Source organism: Bos taurus, chromosome 7 (genome assembly GCF_002263795.3).
Source record: "Bos taurus isolate L1 Dominette 01449 registration number 42190680 breed Hereford chromosome 7, ARS-UCD2.0, whole genome shotgun sequence".
Lineage (NCBI taxonomy): Eukaryota > Metazoa > Chordata > Mammalia > Artiodactyla > Bovidae > Bos > Bos taurus.
In genome coordinates this window covers 5,515,919-5,532,429 of record NC_037334.1, presented here as the reverse complement: position 1 = coordinate 5,532,429, position 16,511 = coordinate 5,515,919, and the positions used below count along the sequence as shown (strand labels likewise).

General features: G+C 52.8%; 1 protein-coding gene across 5 annotated transcripts in view; it reads right to left on the bottom strand.

Moving 5' to 3' along the window:
• Positions 1 to 2,646: 2,646 nt before the first annotated feature.
• UNC13A (unc-13 homolog A) overlaps positions 2,647 to 16,511 on the bottom strand; it is a 69,496-nt gene continuing 55,631 nt past the window's right edge. For 4 of the 5 annotated variants that reach the window (XM_024994792.2, XM_024994798.2, XM_059888508.1 and 1 more), the window contains 7 exons: positions 15,777 to 15,833; positions 15,341 to 15,421; positions 14,073 to 14,220; positions 12,846 to 12,902; positions 10,425 to 10,517; positions 9,541 to 9,700; positions 2,647 to 7,665 (listed from right to left, as the gene is read on the bottom strand). In XM_024994792.2, coding sequence (XP_024850560.1) covers positions 7,365 to 7,665; positions 9,541 to 9,700; positions 10,425 to 10,517; positions 12,846 to 12,902; positions 14,073 to 14,220; positions 15,341 to 15,421; positions 15,777 to 15,833 — 897 coding nt within the window. In that variant the 3' untranslated portion in view covers positions 2,647 to 7,364. The remainder of the gene's footprint in view (positions 7,666 to 9,540; positions 9,701 to 10,424; positions 10,518 to 12,845; positions 12,903 to 14,072; positions 14,221 to 15,340; positions 15,422 to 15,776; positions 15,834 to 16,511) is intronic. The other variant, XM_024994796.2, reaches the window with a different exon arrangement.

Below are 16,511 nucleotides of genomic sequence, written 5' to 3'. Positions count from 1 at the left end.
GCTTGTTTTCTGTTTTGTTTTGCTTTTTGATAACAGCCAATGTATATAAGGGTAGAATTCTCAATTTTTCAACCTTGCTGTATGTGCTGTGCTTAGTCGCTCAGTTGTGTCCAACTCTTTGCGACCCTTTGGATTGTAGCCCACCAGGCTCCTCTGTCCATGTGATTTTTCAGGCAAGAATACCGGAGTGGGTTGCCATTTCCTTCTCTAGGGGATCTTCCCAACTCATGGATCGAACCCATGTCTCCCGCTTTGCTGATATCCACTGAGCCACTGGGGAAGTTTTGTGCTTATCCTGTTTTATTAATCACCCTTGCTGCTGCTAAGTCGCTTCAGTCGTGTCTGACTCTGTGCGACCCCATAGACGGCAGCCCATGAGGCTCCCCCGTCCCTGGGATTCTCCAGGCAAGAACACTGGAGTGGGTTGCCATTTCCTTCTCCAATGCATGAAAGTGAAAAGTGAAAGTGAAGTCGCTGAGTCTTGTCTGACTCTTAGCGACCCCATGGATTGCGGCCCACCAGGCTCCTCCGTCCGTGGGATTTTCCAAGCAAGAGTGCTGGAGTGGGGTGCCATTGCCTTCACCCTTAATTATCCCTAGACAAAATCTCTGTGGGTGTACCTGGTAGATCTTTTGAGCTTTATAAAGGTAGTATCATGCTCTTTGAAACCTTCTAGGATTTTTTTTTTTTCACTCATCATCACACTTCATTTGTCAGAATGAAGCAGCTCACTTCCTAGAGAACGGCAGAAATAAGCCTGTCCTTCAGCCACTGGTGTGGAGTCAGCTGTGGGACTCACTGCATCGGAGCAAGAAAGTTTCTTTCTCACAGTTCAGCAAGCATGAGCCTCAGCCCCCAAGCCTCATGGGTGACACAGTGGACTCACATGCTGAGAGGCAGGGGGCCAAGGGCTGAGCACCTTCTGTAGAAAGCGGTAAACAAGCCGGCTTCCCTCTGTCAGGAACGAATTAGTTACGCAGAAGTCATGCTGGGCAGGGGGCGTGGGGGCAGGGTTCCTGGCAGTCCAATGGTTAAGACTCCTTGCTTCCACCGCAGGGGCATGAGTTCAATCCCTAGTCTGGGAACTAAGATTTCGCATGCCTCGTGGCCCAGCTAAAAAGAAAAGAAAGTCATGTTGTGTAGCCTATGTGCTTAGCTATGGAAACTGCTTGGTCTTGGGAGAAGTACGCATCTGCAGTCTGGCACAGTCAGCAAAAGCTTGCAGGTGGACTTCCCTGGTGGTCCAGTGGCTAAGACTCCAAGCTCCCAGTGCAGGGGCCTGGGTTCAATCCCTAGTCAGGGAACTACATCCCGCATGCCACAAGAGTTTGAGTGCCACAACTAAAGATTCCGCATGCCACAACTAAGGAACCAGCATGATGTAACAAAGACCAAAAATCCCTCAGGTCATCACAATAGTTAACAGATGGAATTCAGCTTGGAAATTTGCACTCCGCTCAAACAAGTGGACTAGGTCAGCCCATCATTGTGGTCGGGCCAGATGGACAACAAGTATTAACAGTACCAGCAAAGGACGTTGCTGAAGAAACTGTTATAAGTGAAGAACTGCAAAAGACAATGTATCAGAATAATTGAAAGCCAGGTGGAGTCTGCAGAAATAGAAGTAAGGAGTCTTTTACTCAAACAGATAACTTTTAAAAAGCATTCATTTTTAAAAAAAGAACTTGCAGGGTGCTCAGGACCTGCAGGCTGCCTGCACAGAGGTCAGGCAGACACGTGTGCCTTATCCATTTCATAGCTGTATAATATTCCTCCACTGTGTGAAGATACCATGTCATTGACGCGGCTTCCAATCTTGCCCACATGCAAGCCTCTCTTGAGGACAGAGTTACTGAGCTATGGGTTACCCCTGTGGTTTAGCCACTTTTTCTTTTATATTTTACCCTTTTTTTTTTTTGGCATGCAGCATGCAGGATGCTCGTTCCCCAATCAGGGATCAAACTCATGCCTCCTGCAGTGGAAGCACAGAGTCTTAGCTGCTGGGTCACCAGGGAAGTCCCTTACTTTTAGCCTTTCTGACTGTTACTTGCAGCCAAATGCACTTATCAAACTCGCTTCCAGGGGTGGATCCCACAGCCCCTGCCCTGGCCACTCAAATGTAGAGACAACTCCGGGTCTTAGGAGGAAACCTATAGAAGAAACCTCAAGAGGAATCTCCGGACTTTACCGAGGAAACCCTGAGTTGAGTAAGATTCCATTTTGGCTCCCTGGTGGGATGGGGGATCAACAGAGAAGTCAAACTCAGATATATAGAAAAATGAAGCTTCATTCTTTGCCCATCCAAGTTGATAACATGAGATTCTCACCTGCTACATCAGAAAACAAAACAAAAATACTTCCAAACAAGGGTGAGTGGGTGGAATTTAAATGTGTCTCTGGCATTTGTGTCTTGTTTGAGCAAAGAGCGACAGCTGCCCAATACCTTGGGTTCAGAGCCTGGCTCCATTCCTTCCAAAGTATCTCCCTTCCCTAGACCTGCTTTCTTCTCTGTAAAATGAGACCATGGTAGTTGTAATGATTTGCATTCGTGGGCGGGAAGTATATTGAAGAGTGGCTGCTCACAGTAGGTTCTTTGTGGTTTTTTGGCCAATTTAGGAAGACAAGGAGGTCACCACACATCGAGGCTGTGTGCTTTTTCTTCTTTTAATGTCTGCTGTTAATAAAATATTTTTACAGAGACCAAAAAGTCAGAATAGTGCAAAACATCTCAACACCATGCATTCATGACCACTTCTCGTTGGTTTTAAACATTTGTTCCAATATTTACAGAGAAATGGGGACATCTGTGCAGATGCCAGACTGACGGGATGGAATTAAAACAGACAAACAGCATTTTGAGTTCACATTTGCAATCACATGCTAAGAGAAGGTGTGTGGAGGAAGAACCTCCCTGGACTGCGTGGCCAGGTTTCAGGGTCTCAAGGGGCCGGGGCCGGAAGTGGGGTCTGAGTTTCCCTGACTGTGTAGCCAGGGATGCCTAGGGACCGTCCGCCAGTGACCTATGCCTTGCACAAGAGTCACTGTGGCTGGGCGGGGGGTGGGGGGCAGATGGAGGGGGTCTTACTTGACACTGTCAACTTGATTTGTCTCTTTAAAAAAAAAAAAGGCAAAGAGAAAAGCAACACGTGTCAGCGAAAATGACTTTGGTCCTTGACAATTATTAGGAAAGGATGTTCAGGAGACAGCAGGGGTCATGATGTAGAGCAGCTCCACAGTGAGTTCCCCTCCCTCTCTGCCTGAGCAGCAGAGTTGGGGCAACTCTGGGCTGTCTCCCCTCTGCCCCCGTGTCTCAGTGTTCCCACCTGTAAGATGGACATTGCTGGGAGTGAAGGACAGAAAGGTCTCTGAGGTCCCAGCTGGAGAGGTCCCAAGGATTTCTAGTTGGCTAAGTCTTTTTTTTTTTTTTTTGCATCTCTGATGGGGGCATGGTGAGGTTTCAGGATGTAGTGCCGGAGAACCAGGATTGGGGGATGCCACTGGGCACCTCCTTATTTTAGGTAAATCTTTTGAGGACAGACTGGAGAGAGCAAGGAGGTCCCTCTTCCTTCTAGTTCTGTTTTTGCCCTTTCTCTCCTGTCTCTGCAGCCCCATCTCTGAATTGCTCTCTCTTCATTTCAAAGTTCTGGCTGTTCCCATCCAGGCAGGATCTGATCCTCTTGACTTCTTCCTCTGTCTGCCCACCCCTCTTTTCTCTCCTTCCCTCCCTTCTCTTCTTTGGGTCCTTACTGTCTCCTCCCTTTTGAGGGGGGATTGGCTGTGTCCCTCAATGTCACCCCCCACCCTACCCTGATCCCACTACGAGCCTATTTTATCCTTTTCCTGATCCATGAAAGTCTGGGGCAAGTTCCCCGCATGGAACAAGTTCCAAATGCAATGCCAGGACCCCACCTGCGCTCAGAACCCCAGGCACCCCAGGTGAAATGGTGGAAGCCCAAAGGTATCGTCCAATGCTGGGTGGCCCTCTGCTCCTCTCTGAGCCTTGTCGTTGTGATTTCAAACACTTCCAGTCCCCTCTGTCCTCTCTTTACTCTTTGCCCTGTGGCTCAGCCAGTCTGCTGGGAATACCTCCTGGGTGCCTAGATCTGTGTGGGAGGGGAAGGTTGGTATGGACAGACACACGTGAATGTGTGGGGACACACAGAACTCCCTGCCTGAGACATAATTCAATTAGACATCCCCTCCCCCCGGGCCCAGCCTTTGCTCACTGAAACTGGGGCTCTCGAGGGGCTTCAGAGCCCCATCTTGCAGGGAAAGAGAGCCTTTCACAGATACCCTCAGCTCCATGGCATCAGAGACAGAGGCTGGGGGAGGGGCGGACAGAGGGACAGTGTCTGGGGAAGTCCTGAGGGGGATCAGAGGTTTTCCACAGAAGGGAATATTTGTGATGAGTTTTGAGAAATGACTACCAGTTCTCTGGGGGGAAGAAGTGAGAAAAAATTTCCCCAACAGTTTTAGCCTGGGAGTCAGAAAACGTCATTTGACAAATACTCCCTGAGGCTCCCTCCATGTGCCTGGCCCGGTGCTGGGGAAGCACACACACACACACACACACACACACACACACACACACTCACTCACACACCCTAGACCAGAGCACCTCCCAATAAAGCTTTTGGGAAACACCTTGGCTTTCTCTGGCAGAAGCTCAGCTCCCCCTGCCCTTTCCTGCCAGTCATTCAGGAAGTCTTTCAGAGCCTACTCCAAATCACAGATTAACTCCCCTTTGGATGTTGCTCCTCTCCGCATCTCCAAGTCAGCCATCCAGTCCACCGCCACCTCTTGGATGGTCTGAAGTTCAAATTTCCCTCTTGGGCCTCATGACGGAGACTCCAAGTTCCCTGCAAGACACCTCCAGCCTGTCCCTTGTCCCTGGGGCGGGGGGGCCCTCCCGTCCCACCATCCTGAATGAGAACTTTCATCCTAATCTCTAATTCTGAACCGTCAGTCACCTGAAACTGCCTGAATTTACACACACTCAAAACGCTCAGTCATGTCTGACTCTTTGTGACCCCATGGACTGTAGCCCATCAGGCTCCTCTGTCCATGGGATTTCCCAGGCAAGAATACTAGACTGGGTAGCCATTCCCTTCTCCAGGGGATTTTCCCAAACCAGGGATTGAACCCGGGTCTCCCACATTGCAGGTGGATTCTTTACAGTCTGAGCCACCAGGGAATTTAGGGGACACACAAATACTTTCAGGTAAATTAGAAATAACAGCGACTTCATCCAAACCCTTGTTCACAGATGGGGAAACCATTACCATAAATATACAACCCTCAGTTTGCACATGGCCTCCTTAAAGATGCTCAACCCCTGGGCAGTGCACAATCGGGACATCTGTACCAAGGGGCCCTGGGGCTCATCCAAGGCATAGTTTTTAATATATCCTCCAAAATCTTTCCAAGAATTAATTTCAGTGTCCTGAAAGCATTTTGTCCTCCCCCACCACCACATCAGTCTATTCTTCATGAGGTAGCCAGAGGGAGAGTCAAAACCTGAAATCCAGACTCTCCCCAGATTTAAAATCTCCTGGGGCCTCCCAAGTCTCTAGGGTAAAATCAAAACTCCTCAGGACTTTATACCAGATCCCACCTGGCCTGAGACCTAGGCAGACCTCCTCAACCTCATCAGCATCTCCCACCACCCCATTGGTTGACTCAGCTCCAGCCACCTGACCTGGCTATGCTTCAAGTCAGCCCACTTCCAAGCCTTTGCATCCGAAGTTGCCTCTGCCTGGAGCTCTTTTCTCTCCAATGGGTGGTTCCTTTACACTTTTCACCTCCGCAGAAAGCCCTTCCCCATCTGAGGTAGCCCCCATCACTCCAGGAGCCTAGTTAACTCTCTTCTCATCCCTCTGTTTAAATTTTTCCCTTGTACAGCACAATCCTGTATTTATCAATCTGCTGGGAAAAAAACCCACAGCATACACATACTGGTCCAACGTGAAAAAGATCCTGAGCAAAGACAAGCCATGCCAAACTTTCCCAAAACGTCTCCCCAAATGCCTGTGTGAGCTAAAATGGAGAAATGTGGCCAAACTGCCCCAAAATCCCTGGTGGAGGAAGAGTTTCAGGCAGGTAGAGGCTCCACCTGGGGTATCCTGTGGCCTGTGTGTTTAAATGAATGAATGAAATTTGGGGGGAGTAAGCTCCCCAGCAAATTTGTATATTCACTTACACACACACACACCCCTCTCAAGTTTCTGGTCTCTTTCCGTTCTTTCCTGACTGGAGCATTCTAGGGGAGGAAGTGGTTGGGGCAGGGAACTGGGTCCAGGGAATCCCAAATCTTCACTCTATTTTGGTGGGAGATCAAGAGTTCTCAGGTATCTAACCCTGGTGTCCCAATGGAAAGCAGTGAAGGCAGGGGTTCTGCGTGGCAGCCAGAGGTGGAAGGGGGCACTGGGGGACTTTGCCCTGAACCCCCACCTCTTTAAGGATTGGGGGCAGTCCCCTGAGGGGGGTTAGCAGCAATGGGGAGCTGTATCGGGTTATCCGATGTCAGCTCACCCTTCAAAGGGGCACACAGGCCAAAGGGAATGGGGAGGGGATGTGGTACTGGAACCCTCGGCATTGTCTTAAGCAGCTCTCTGGGCCTCGGTTTTGCCATCTGTCAAACGAGGGGGTTGAACTCTATGATATGTGGTGGGGAACGGGGGAGGCAAAACCCCGTAGGGAAGCTGGGGCAGCGTGGATGTCCCAGAGCAGACCCCTTGGCCGGGTTTGGGCGCCCAAGAGCGCATGTGCTTTTGAAATCCCATCCTCCCCCGCTTCCTTATTTTTTGCACAAACATCAAAAGGGACTCTGGTCCACCTTGGTGGGGGGGCTCTCTAACCACCACCCTAGCCCCTCCAGTCCCCACACCACCCCAGGGGGCGCGCCAGGAAACCCTGCCCCTTGCCCAAGGCTCTCCCAAGGGAGCTGAGAGTTCCATACTTGGCAAATTGGTCTCGGGCCCCAAAGGTTGGGACCCATCTTATGGCTTTTCCAGGGGGCAGGAGGCAGGGCGTCCCGGTAACACAGCTCTGGGACCTGGCCTCCTCTCCAGGGGCTGGTTTTCCTCCCATTCCAGCTCGAAAAGCCCCTAAACGCTGGGGGAGTAGCCTCAAGTAGGGGGGATGTGGCTTCTTCCTTCCTCTTGCCCTGGAGCAAGGCCTCCTGAGGGGGTAGGGCGCTGCCATTCACCTTTCCCCAGAATGGGAAACTAAATCAAAGGCGCAGAGGCAGGATGCCTTCCGTTCAGAGCCCAGAGACTCGCCCTCAGGGAGGTCCAAGCGCACAGGCACCGCCCCGCCCTGCGCGCTCTGCGCAGGCGCAATGGTGCCTGCCTGCGTGCACCGCACTAGGGGGCAGGCGCGGCACCGCCTTCCTCGGCGGAGCGCGTGTCCGACTTGAGCTTGACGAATTCCTTGGCCACCTCGTCATTGCTGCGTTGCGACAGGATGCGCAGCACCGTGAGGCCCGTGTCGTCCATGTGGATGCGGCGGCCAAGGGGCAACCAGCAGGCGGCGCTCCCGCGCTGGACCAGCTCGCGTAGCTGCAGCACGGCCAGCCCCACCGTGCGGTCCTCGCGCGCGAAGCAGTAGTCCTTGACGCACACCTGCAGCTCGTAGCACTCAGGGCCTGTGTCAGCGCTCAGCGTGCTGCGGGAGGGCGGAGCGTGAGGACAGGCCTCGCCCCCCTGGCCAACCAACCCCACCGGTGACTCCTCCTCCCTCACCGGGTCACGCCCACACCTGGGCATTCCGAGGCTGGGCCACGCCCACATTAAGTGATCCTATTTTCATAACCTGGTGCGAAGAACTGACTCATTGGAAAAGACCCTGATGCTGGGAAAGATTGAAGGCAGGAGAAGGGGGCAACAGAAGATAAGATGGTTGGATGGCATCATCAACTCGATGGACATGAGTTTGAGTAAGGTCCGGGAGTTGGTGATGGACAGGGAAACCTGGCGTGCTGCAGTCCATGGGGTCGCAGAGTCCGACACGACTGAGTGACTAACTGATTTTCATAGCCTTCCAAGAGAATGAGCCTGGCTCTGCCCCTGCCCCAGGTGTCTTGCCTCACAACCCCATGCTGGGCCACGGCCACATCAGCTGACAACTCCTCTCCCTAGCATGATCCTTGCCCATTCTCTCTACCTTTACTTCTCTCATTCCTCACTCAAGGACACCCCCATGAAACTACTCCCAGCCCCCAGCCAAGCCACATCCTCACCCCAAGAGCCCCATGTTCCCACCCCGTGATACCAGCGCCCACACCCACAGCCGGCTGAACTGCTGCCTGCACCACCTTGACCCAGATGTGGCACCCAGAAGACCCTTTACCAGGCTCCCATCTGAACTCAAGTTCTCCCCTTGACGTGGCCCCTCCCCCGTGCTCCCTAGCCTACTCTTCTTACCCCCAAGGTGCCCTCTCCGTATAACCCTGCCCTGATGTCTCACCATGAGTGACTGCCCACTCTAGCACTCTTCCCCCTCCTCCAGGTTACAAAGTTCCTGCTGCTGGGTCCTGCCCTGATGCTGGCTAGTCAAGAACTCTCTTCTCTCCGGCTACACCCACACTGATCTCTTGCATCTCCTTCCCAGGCTGCATTCCTAGCCCTCGACTATTTGGGCCCACCCCCAGGAGGTATCTGCCCCTACTAGGCGGTGCTCTTGTTCCCAGGTATTGCTTTAGGTGACCTACCTCTCCAAAGTCCTCTGACCAGGAGCTCTTCTCTGATAGGATTGGCCAGGCTCCGGGGACCCCTCCCTTCAGCTCTGATTCCCTCTTCCCCTGCTGCACTCTGTCCCCCAAGAACACCTCCCCAGTGTTACCCTGCCCCAGTGGGGCTCACACATGATCCAAAGATCCGCCAACCCTCACCCTCACCCCAGGTATACCTTGATCAGACTTATTTATGTTCCTTATAAATCATCCACTCCTCTAGGTCCCTGACGCCTCTGACCAAGATTACTCTTGCTTGTTGCGAAGCCCCATCTAGATGTGATCTCAGCCCTACCCACATGACACATATCCCCATGCCCTGGACCAAGCCACATTCCAATCTTGTTCCCCAGAGCAGACTTCTCCAGATGACCTATCCCAATAGCACCAACAAAGCTCATTGCTGACTCCAGGAGGTCCACCCCTATGCCCCTCAGCCCCAAGTTTCTTGCCTCATCATGACCACCCACACCTCTCAGACCAGAATTTTTAGCCCCCAAATGCCCCAGGTCAACATGTTCCTTCTGGCCAGACATCTTCTCCCCTTCATGAGCCTTCATTATGCGATTATATCATACTCACTGTCCCCGACCCTGACCTGTGTGTCCCCCAAGGTGGTCAACTCCATCCTGGTATCACTCCTGCACTAAGGTGTCTCCCTTCCCAGCATCCCCACTTACAATGTGATCCCTCCTGTTCCTGTCCCCAGAAACCACTGGTCCACCAGACATCCCTCCCGCCTACTGGGCCCTGAGGTCCATATAGGATCATGTCCCCTAGCCATGCTCCCCAAAGCATCCCAGACTTACAACTGAAAGCTCTCATTGTACTTGGGGGCCCAGCTGTTGTTCTTGGATTTGGTCGCAAACTTGCGTTTCTTGTCACTAAGCTGGGGCCCAATGATGTTGACCTCGATGAATGGCCGGAAAATGCCAGAAGTCTGCCACTTGAGATCATTGGCAGCCACCACTGTTGGGGGAATTAAAAGGTAAGACTGCTTAGGGTTCCGCACTACATAGCTGTGGTTTTTGAAACCTGGCTGAAAGATTACATTTCCCAGCATGCTTCTGTAGCTAAATATGACCACGTGACTAACTTCCAGCCAATGAGATGTAAGAGGAAGTGACACAAACAACTTTCAGCAGGGGAATGCCCCAAAGGCAGGGGGAATGCCCTACATTTTCTCTTTCCCCTAGCTGCAGACTGGGAAGCTGATGGGGGCTGAGTTCTTTGGGACCCTACAGAGGAAGAAAACACATTAGAGATAAAAATACAGCAAAAGATGTTTGGAGCCTGGATCCCCAACACAGCCCCCACATGAGTTCTGGGTTGATTGTTCTTGGAGTTACCCCACAGGAAGATTCATTCCATCTAATAATATCTTGTTTAAGCCATTGTTATTTTAGGTCTTGGATAAAACAGACCAATCTGTGTTCTAACTAGAAAATTAAAGCCCACAAGAGGAAAGCAGAGCTGGGAGAGAAAGTGGAATGAGTCCTGTAACACTCTTTGTACCTCTTGATCCAGCTGTGCCTGAAGGTGGATACTTCTGAACATTTCAGTTTTATGAAGACTTTTTTTTTTAATGAAAAAAATTTTTTTTTCTTTCTTAAGCCTATTTGAGTTTGGTTTCAGTCTTAGAATCTAGTGCATCTTGACTAAGGCACTCTCCCTCCCACCTCAGGCCACTCACCTTTCACTGTGACCTTGTGTTCCCCAGTTCCTGGATGAGTGAAGAGCTCTACGTGGACGGAGACTTCACCCACAGGGTCTTCCACACCCGAGCCTGGGCAGGGCAGGGGAGGGTGCTTGGCATGAGCTTCATTCTTTCCCACCCACCAGAAAGGACGTGGACTGCCTCCCACCCACCATATGCTGGCGGCATCAGGTCATCAGCCATGACAGGTTGGCACTGAGGGCAGGCTGGGAAGATGGGTGCTCATAAGGAGGCCGGGAATCCTCAGCCTTTCACTACTTTGTTTTGTGATCTCAGGCACATCTCTTAACTTCTCTGAGCCTAATGTCCTCTTCTTCATTCCCTGTCATCAGACTCAGTCTTCATCTTTCACACCATCTTGGCAGCATCTGACACTTTGGCTTTCTGTGCCTCAGTTTCTCCTCTTGGCTGCAACAAGGCTACATTCTCCAAGTTCTCATCTTACAGTTAGTCTCTCCTTCTCACCCTCTTTTTCCATTTCCTACTCTGTTGATCTTCAAACTGTTGGGGCACCCTGTACCTCAGTCTTCAACCCCTCTTTTGTTTTCACTTCCTTGCTAAATACTGATATGGTGGAAGATACTGCCAGGTCTGCCTTCAAAATACATCCAGACTCTGGCCCATCTCCACAGCCTCCATCCTGGTTCAGTCCCCATCAACCATGTGGCTCCATCTCATACTTCTGGTATGGCTAAATGAACCACAGCTGCCCAATCAGAGCATTCTCCGACCATGGCTGCAGTGATTGGCTCAGGGATGGTCATGTGACCCAATCTGGGCCAATAGGAACTGGCCCAGGACTTTTGCTGTAACTCTTAGCAAAGAGTCTCTCTCTGGTTAAGCTGCTCCAAGGCCCACTGAGGGGAGAGCTCATCCCACAGAGGTCTCAACAGAGACCAATGACCAATGGCATTGTTGGAGACTCTAGATCCAGCTATTACTGATGGCAAATCAATCCACAGGCTTTCAGTTACAGGCTCACAAATTCTCTAGTCTGCCTGAATCAAGGTAAGGTACTTTTCAATTTCAGCCACGACAAGCATCCCAATTGATTGATTCTGATGGGGATCATTGAAGGAGCAGTTTAGAAGCTTCTGTCCCCAACCTTCCGTGACTCTTGGGAAGGGCATCCTGTGGGGCCTGGGGACCTGTGACCGCCAGCACCTCCACCAGGCCCCTCCCCTGCCCCTCAGGAAGCTTACCACGCCTGGAGCACCCCATGCATGGGGGGAGGAACAGGGAGAAAGTTGGGGTGGGGTGGGGTAGGAGAATGGGTCAGTCCAAGGTTGATCAGGTTACCTGGCTCTGGCGGTTAGTGACCAAGGCTCAGGGGGCAGAAGTCCCCCATTGCCCCATTATTGGGGTATGCACCCCCTCATCTTTGCCACCCACCCCAGGCTGCCTTCCTTGTCATCTCAGGCTCCCACCCCACTTCCCCCAACCAGTCACATGCTCAGCCTCACCCCCCCAACCCCCACCCCAGGCTGATGCTTCATAGCAAGCTCAATCCGGGCCAGACTGAGGGGTGCCAGGGGGGAGTCGGACAGTGGTGGGTGGGGTGAGGGGTCAGATAACGGCCAAAGCTAGTAAGAAGGGGGAGGGGGGCAGTGCTGGGCACCCCCATCCCATGGTTTGCTGGCTCCAAGGGGAAGTGTCTTTCCCAGGCCTCTCTGTGCTTGTCCCAACCCCACCCCCACTCCCCCAATCCCAGGCCCCCTTGAGGGGGAAGGTTCCTTGGGCAAGGGGCTTAATCTCCTTTGAGGCAGCTTCCTCATCTATGGAATAACGGATCACCCTGAGGGGCAACCTAAAGGAATGTCTTCTAGAATACCGAGAAATACTTGGCACAAAAGCTAGCTCAGAGTTAGAGCCTGAAAAATGCTCTTTTTCTTTGCTCATAAAAGTGACATCAATAAAAATAATAACAATAATAATACAATTAACAATTGCTGCCAGCTAGTACATGTCAAGAACTGCTCTAAATTTAATTCATCTAGTGCTAAAAATAATCTTATGAATTAGGGTCCTTGACTGTTCTCATTTTACAGATGAGAAAACTGAGGCTCAAGGAGGCACCCGGTTGCGGGAGGCGCCCACCCACGGAGTGGCACAGCTGGAATCTGAGATGGGCAAGCGCCTGTCTGGGGGACCCGGGATCTGGGTTAAGAGCAGCACCTAGGGAGAAACAGATTCCGACTCGAATCGCTACTCCTTCCCCACGTGGAACCAGCAAGCCGTCCTTCCCCCTGGTCCGCCTAGGCACCCCTGAAGCCATTCGGGCCTGGGAGGGGCCCCGCAGGCCAGGGAGGCGGAAGGACGGGCCTTTTACTAGCCGGGCCAGGAGGGGTGCAGGCACCGGGCACCGGGCGCGGGCGGGCGGGCGGCGGAAGCACGTACCCTTCTCAGGATAAATGTCTTCACTAAGGGTAAACCTAGTCCCTTTTCCACCATGGACTAATCACGGGAGTGGGGAGGTGGAGAAAGGAGGGGAGGGAGGAGGGAGGGGAAAGACGAGCGAGCGAGAGAGAGGCGAGGATGGAGGGCGAGTGTGCGTGGCGGGGAGCAGGGTAGGCGCGGAGAGGGGGCAGCGAGTGAGAGGGAGGAGAAACAAGAGAGAGAGAAACGTCAGCTGCAGACGGACAGACAGACAGCCTCCCGCTCCGGGGGGACACCAGGAACACTAAAAGCAGCAGCGTGGGCTGGGCACGAAGCTGAGCGCAGAGGCCCGACGCCCAGGGAGGGCCCTAAGCCCTGGGCTGACTCGGGGGGAAGGGGGCAGCTGGTGGCCGTAGGGTTTAGCTCCCCTCACCCCAGCCTCCTCTTCCACTGCCGGTACTAAGCCTGGGTTAGCGGCCAACCTTCTCGCCCGTGTCTGCACTCTTAGGGCCAATTTTGAAAAGGAGGGTCCCCAGGGAGGGGAACTAGGACCCTAGAGTCCTGCCCCCCAGCCCCAGCTGCTGTGTGCGAACTCAGAGATGGACAGGAGACAGAGGCAAGAGAAGAAAGAGAAAGAGAGAATTTGAGAAATAAGAACTCCCTCTCCGTCCGCCCCCTCCAGGTCGGCGTCCCTCCCGTCTCTGGTGCTGTCACTCCTTAGCCCCCGACAGTACAGAGGTCCCTCCCAGGGTACTTTCAACCATTCTTCCAGAGGTCCCTCCCCCGGAACTGCCAATCATTCGTTGGTCTCGTGACGTCAGAGATCCCGCCCCTGCCATGGATGTCAATCACTGTCTCCGACTCACAAAGTCCCTCCCCTAAAGCTATCAACCACTCTCTGGAACCAAGGAGTCGAGGTCCCCCCCCCCCAACTGCTGTCAATCACTCCTGGTCCCTGCGGACAGAGGTCCCGCTCTACAGATTTCAATTACATCCTGACCCCCTGACGTCATGGGTTTTCCCAGGAGATGTATTCCCTCCTGGCCCATTGATGTCGCTCGTACAAGCTGTAGATCATTCATTGGCCCGGTGACATAATGGAGCTCACGTGCGCCCCGGAGCTGTCAATTCTTCCCGGACTCGTGACGTCACAGAGGTGAGTCCAAGGCGACCGCCTCGCCGGGGCTTGGGGCTGTGCTGCCCCTACGGGAGGTGGGATTTTCTTCGCGCTAACCAGCGGCTCCTTACCCTGGGCCGACTGCGTCTGCACGAATGTCTTGATGAGCAGGTCGGTGGCCTGCGTGTAGAGGGACAGGGCATAGCGCAGGGACTGCAGGTCTGGGCTCTTCTCCAGGAAAGTTTTCTTGAGGCCCACGCCACCTGCATGGAAGTATTGCTGTGGGGAGCAGGGTAGAAAGAGGTCAGGCTCGGACCCTCGACCTGCCCTTCTGGCTGGGCAGCCCCAACGCCCCTCCCCCACTCTGCTGCCCTCTACTGTGATGGGTGGGGTGACAGGGCGGGTCTTCATAACACCCAGGGCCCAGGACTTCCCTGGTGGTCCAGTGGCCAAGACCTTGCGCTCCCAATGCAAGGGGTGTGGTTTTGATCCCTGGTCAGGGAACTAGATCCTACGTGGGGCAACTAAGAGTTCACTGCTGTAACTAAAGATCCCACATGCTGCCCTGAAGATCTAAGACCCTGCGAGCCGCAAGTAAGACCCAACACACCCAAATAAGTAAATATATAAAAATAAATATTCAAACAAGCAAACAAAAAACCCAGGTCCTGCTACTCCCACCCTTACCCCTGCCCCAAACCCACAGGTGGGCTACCAGCACCCTCAGAATAACACCCATGTCTTGCACCCCCTCCCTGGCCCTTTGCAGCTCTAACCTGCAATCTCCTAACCTTTCCCAAAGTCTTCCCTCGCCTCATGGCGTTTTCACTTTCTATGTTTGCTGGTGAGAAGGTCCTCCCAGTCCCCACCCCTAATTTTCCATTTTGCCATGGCTGGCTCCCTGTCTTTCTTTGATTAAGTTTTCAAAGGGTTTTCCTTAACCACCCCTCCTTAATATGTTGCCAACCATATTTCGCTGTAATTCTCCATTTCAACAAAACATTTCCTTCTACAAGAGTAGTCTTCACACTTTTTATTTCATGGAAACCACAGCTCCCTTTCACGGCTCCATGTTATCGCAAGGGCTGGTTCCCTGCCTAAGAATGCTCTATTTGTTTTGCCTTGTGAATTTCTATTCCTCAAACTCCACCTCCCATATGCTGTCTTCCAGAAAGCCCTCCCTGGGCTCTCCCATCCTTTCCAGTACCCTGTCCTGACCCCACAGAGCTGGGGATGTCCACAGGGGTCTGCCCTCAGCCAGCCTTGAACTGACAAAGAAGGGTGATCAGGGAGTGTTTATAAATGGAATGGATTAAGGTGGGTTGCAGCCTAGATTCATGTCCACACTAGCCACATCCTCTGCTTGCCCCCCCTGGGATGGGCAGGGGAGGCCTCTCACCTTGATAGTATCCAGGGCCAGCTCAACAACTGCACACTGCTTCGGGGTCAAGCTCTTGGCTTCTTCTCGTACCATGTGGTCCTGGATGGATGGAGAGAGGGGCCAGGTGGGCAGTGCAAACTCTTCCCTGGAGATCTGCCTATCTATGGGTCTCATCTTCGCTAAACTCCAAGGAGTTGGACAAGTGGGTCTTTCTTTTCGTCATTGTGCTCTCAGTGCCTAGCATGTGGCTGACACTCGACATGTGCTCAATAAACATTTGCTGAATAATTATTTTCCTCTTGATCAAGCTGTATCTGAAGCTGAACCTTACAATACACTGAGCAAATAAATTATGCTTAAGCCAGTCTGAATAGGGTTTCTGTCCTTTGAGCCTGCAAAGCACGCCACTATTCTCAGACCTCTTCCCCAGGAAGCCCCCAACCCCTGGCCTCACCTTGAGTTTAGATAGCTGACCCAGCTCCTTGGCTGCATTGAAGATCATCTGGGTTCCCTGTGGGTAATAACCGACATAACCCCGGTGAGGGTGGGGCCCTCCTGCCCAGTGCCCAAGCCCTCATTGACACCCTAGCCCTGGACGCCATCTTGGTTCTTGTCCAAAGGCTCTGGACAACCTTGTCCCCAGGTTGCACCCTGGGGACAGACGTTTGGATCCCCCAGAAAGTGCTGAGGAGGAGATGGTGACCTTGTCCCCAGGAATCTCAGTCCTGTGAGGGGCACTACCCATCCTCCCACCTCCACCATGGCCCCAGGTTTATGGCACAGAGAAGAAAACAGGGCAGTGGGAGGGGGAAGCCCAACTTGATGTTTATGGGTATGAGTGGGACTTGCCAGCCCCGGGCCACGGAGCCTTGAAAAAACCATGGGATGGACTGTGGTGAAACCTACCACCCACCATGGGCCCAACTCCCTCTGTGGGAAAACTTCCCCAGTAATCTGAGGGGGTGGGTAGGGGACTGTTAACCTGAACTTTTAAAGAAAGAATCCTCCCCCTTAACACCCACCTCTGGACCCATCTCCCATTCCTCCCCAAAACAGACATCAGCAAGATGACATCCTGGTTATGGCTCCGATGGGCCAGGTGGGCCTGGGTTCAAATCCCAGCTCTGCTGTGTGGTCCTGGGCAAGTCACTGAACCTCTCTGAGCCTCAGTTTTCCCATCTCCGATGGA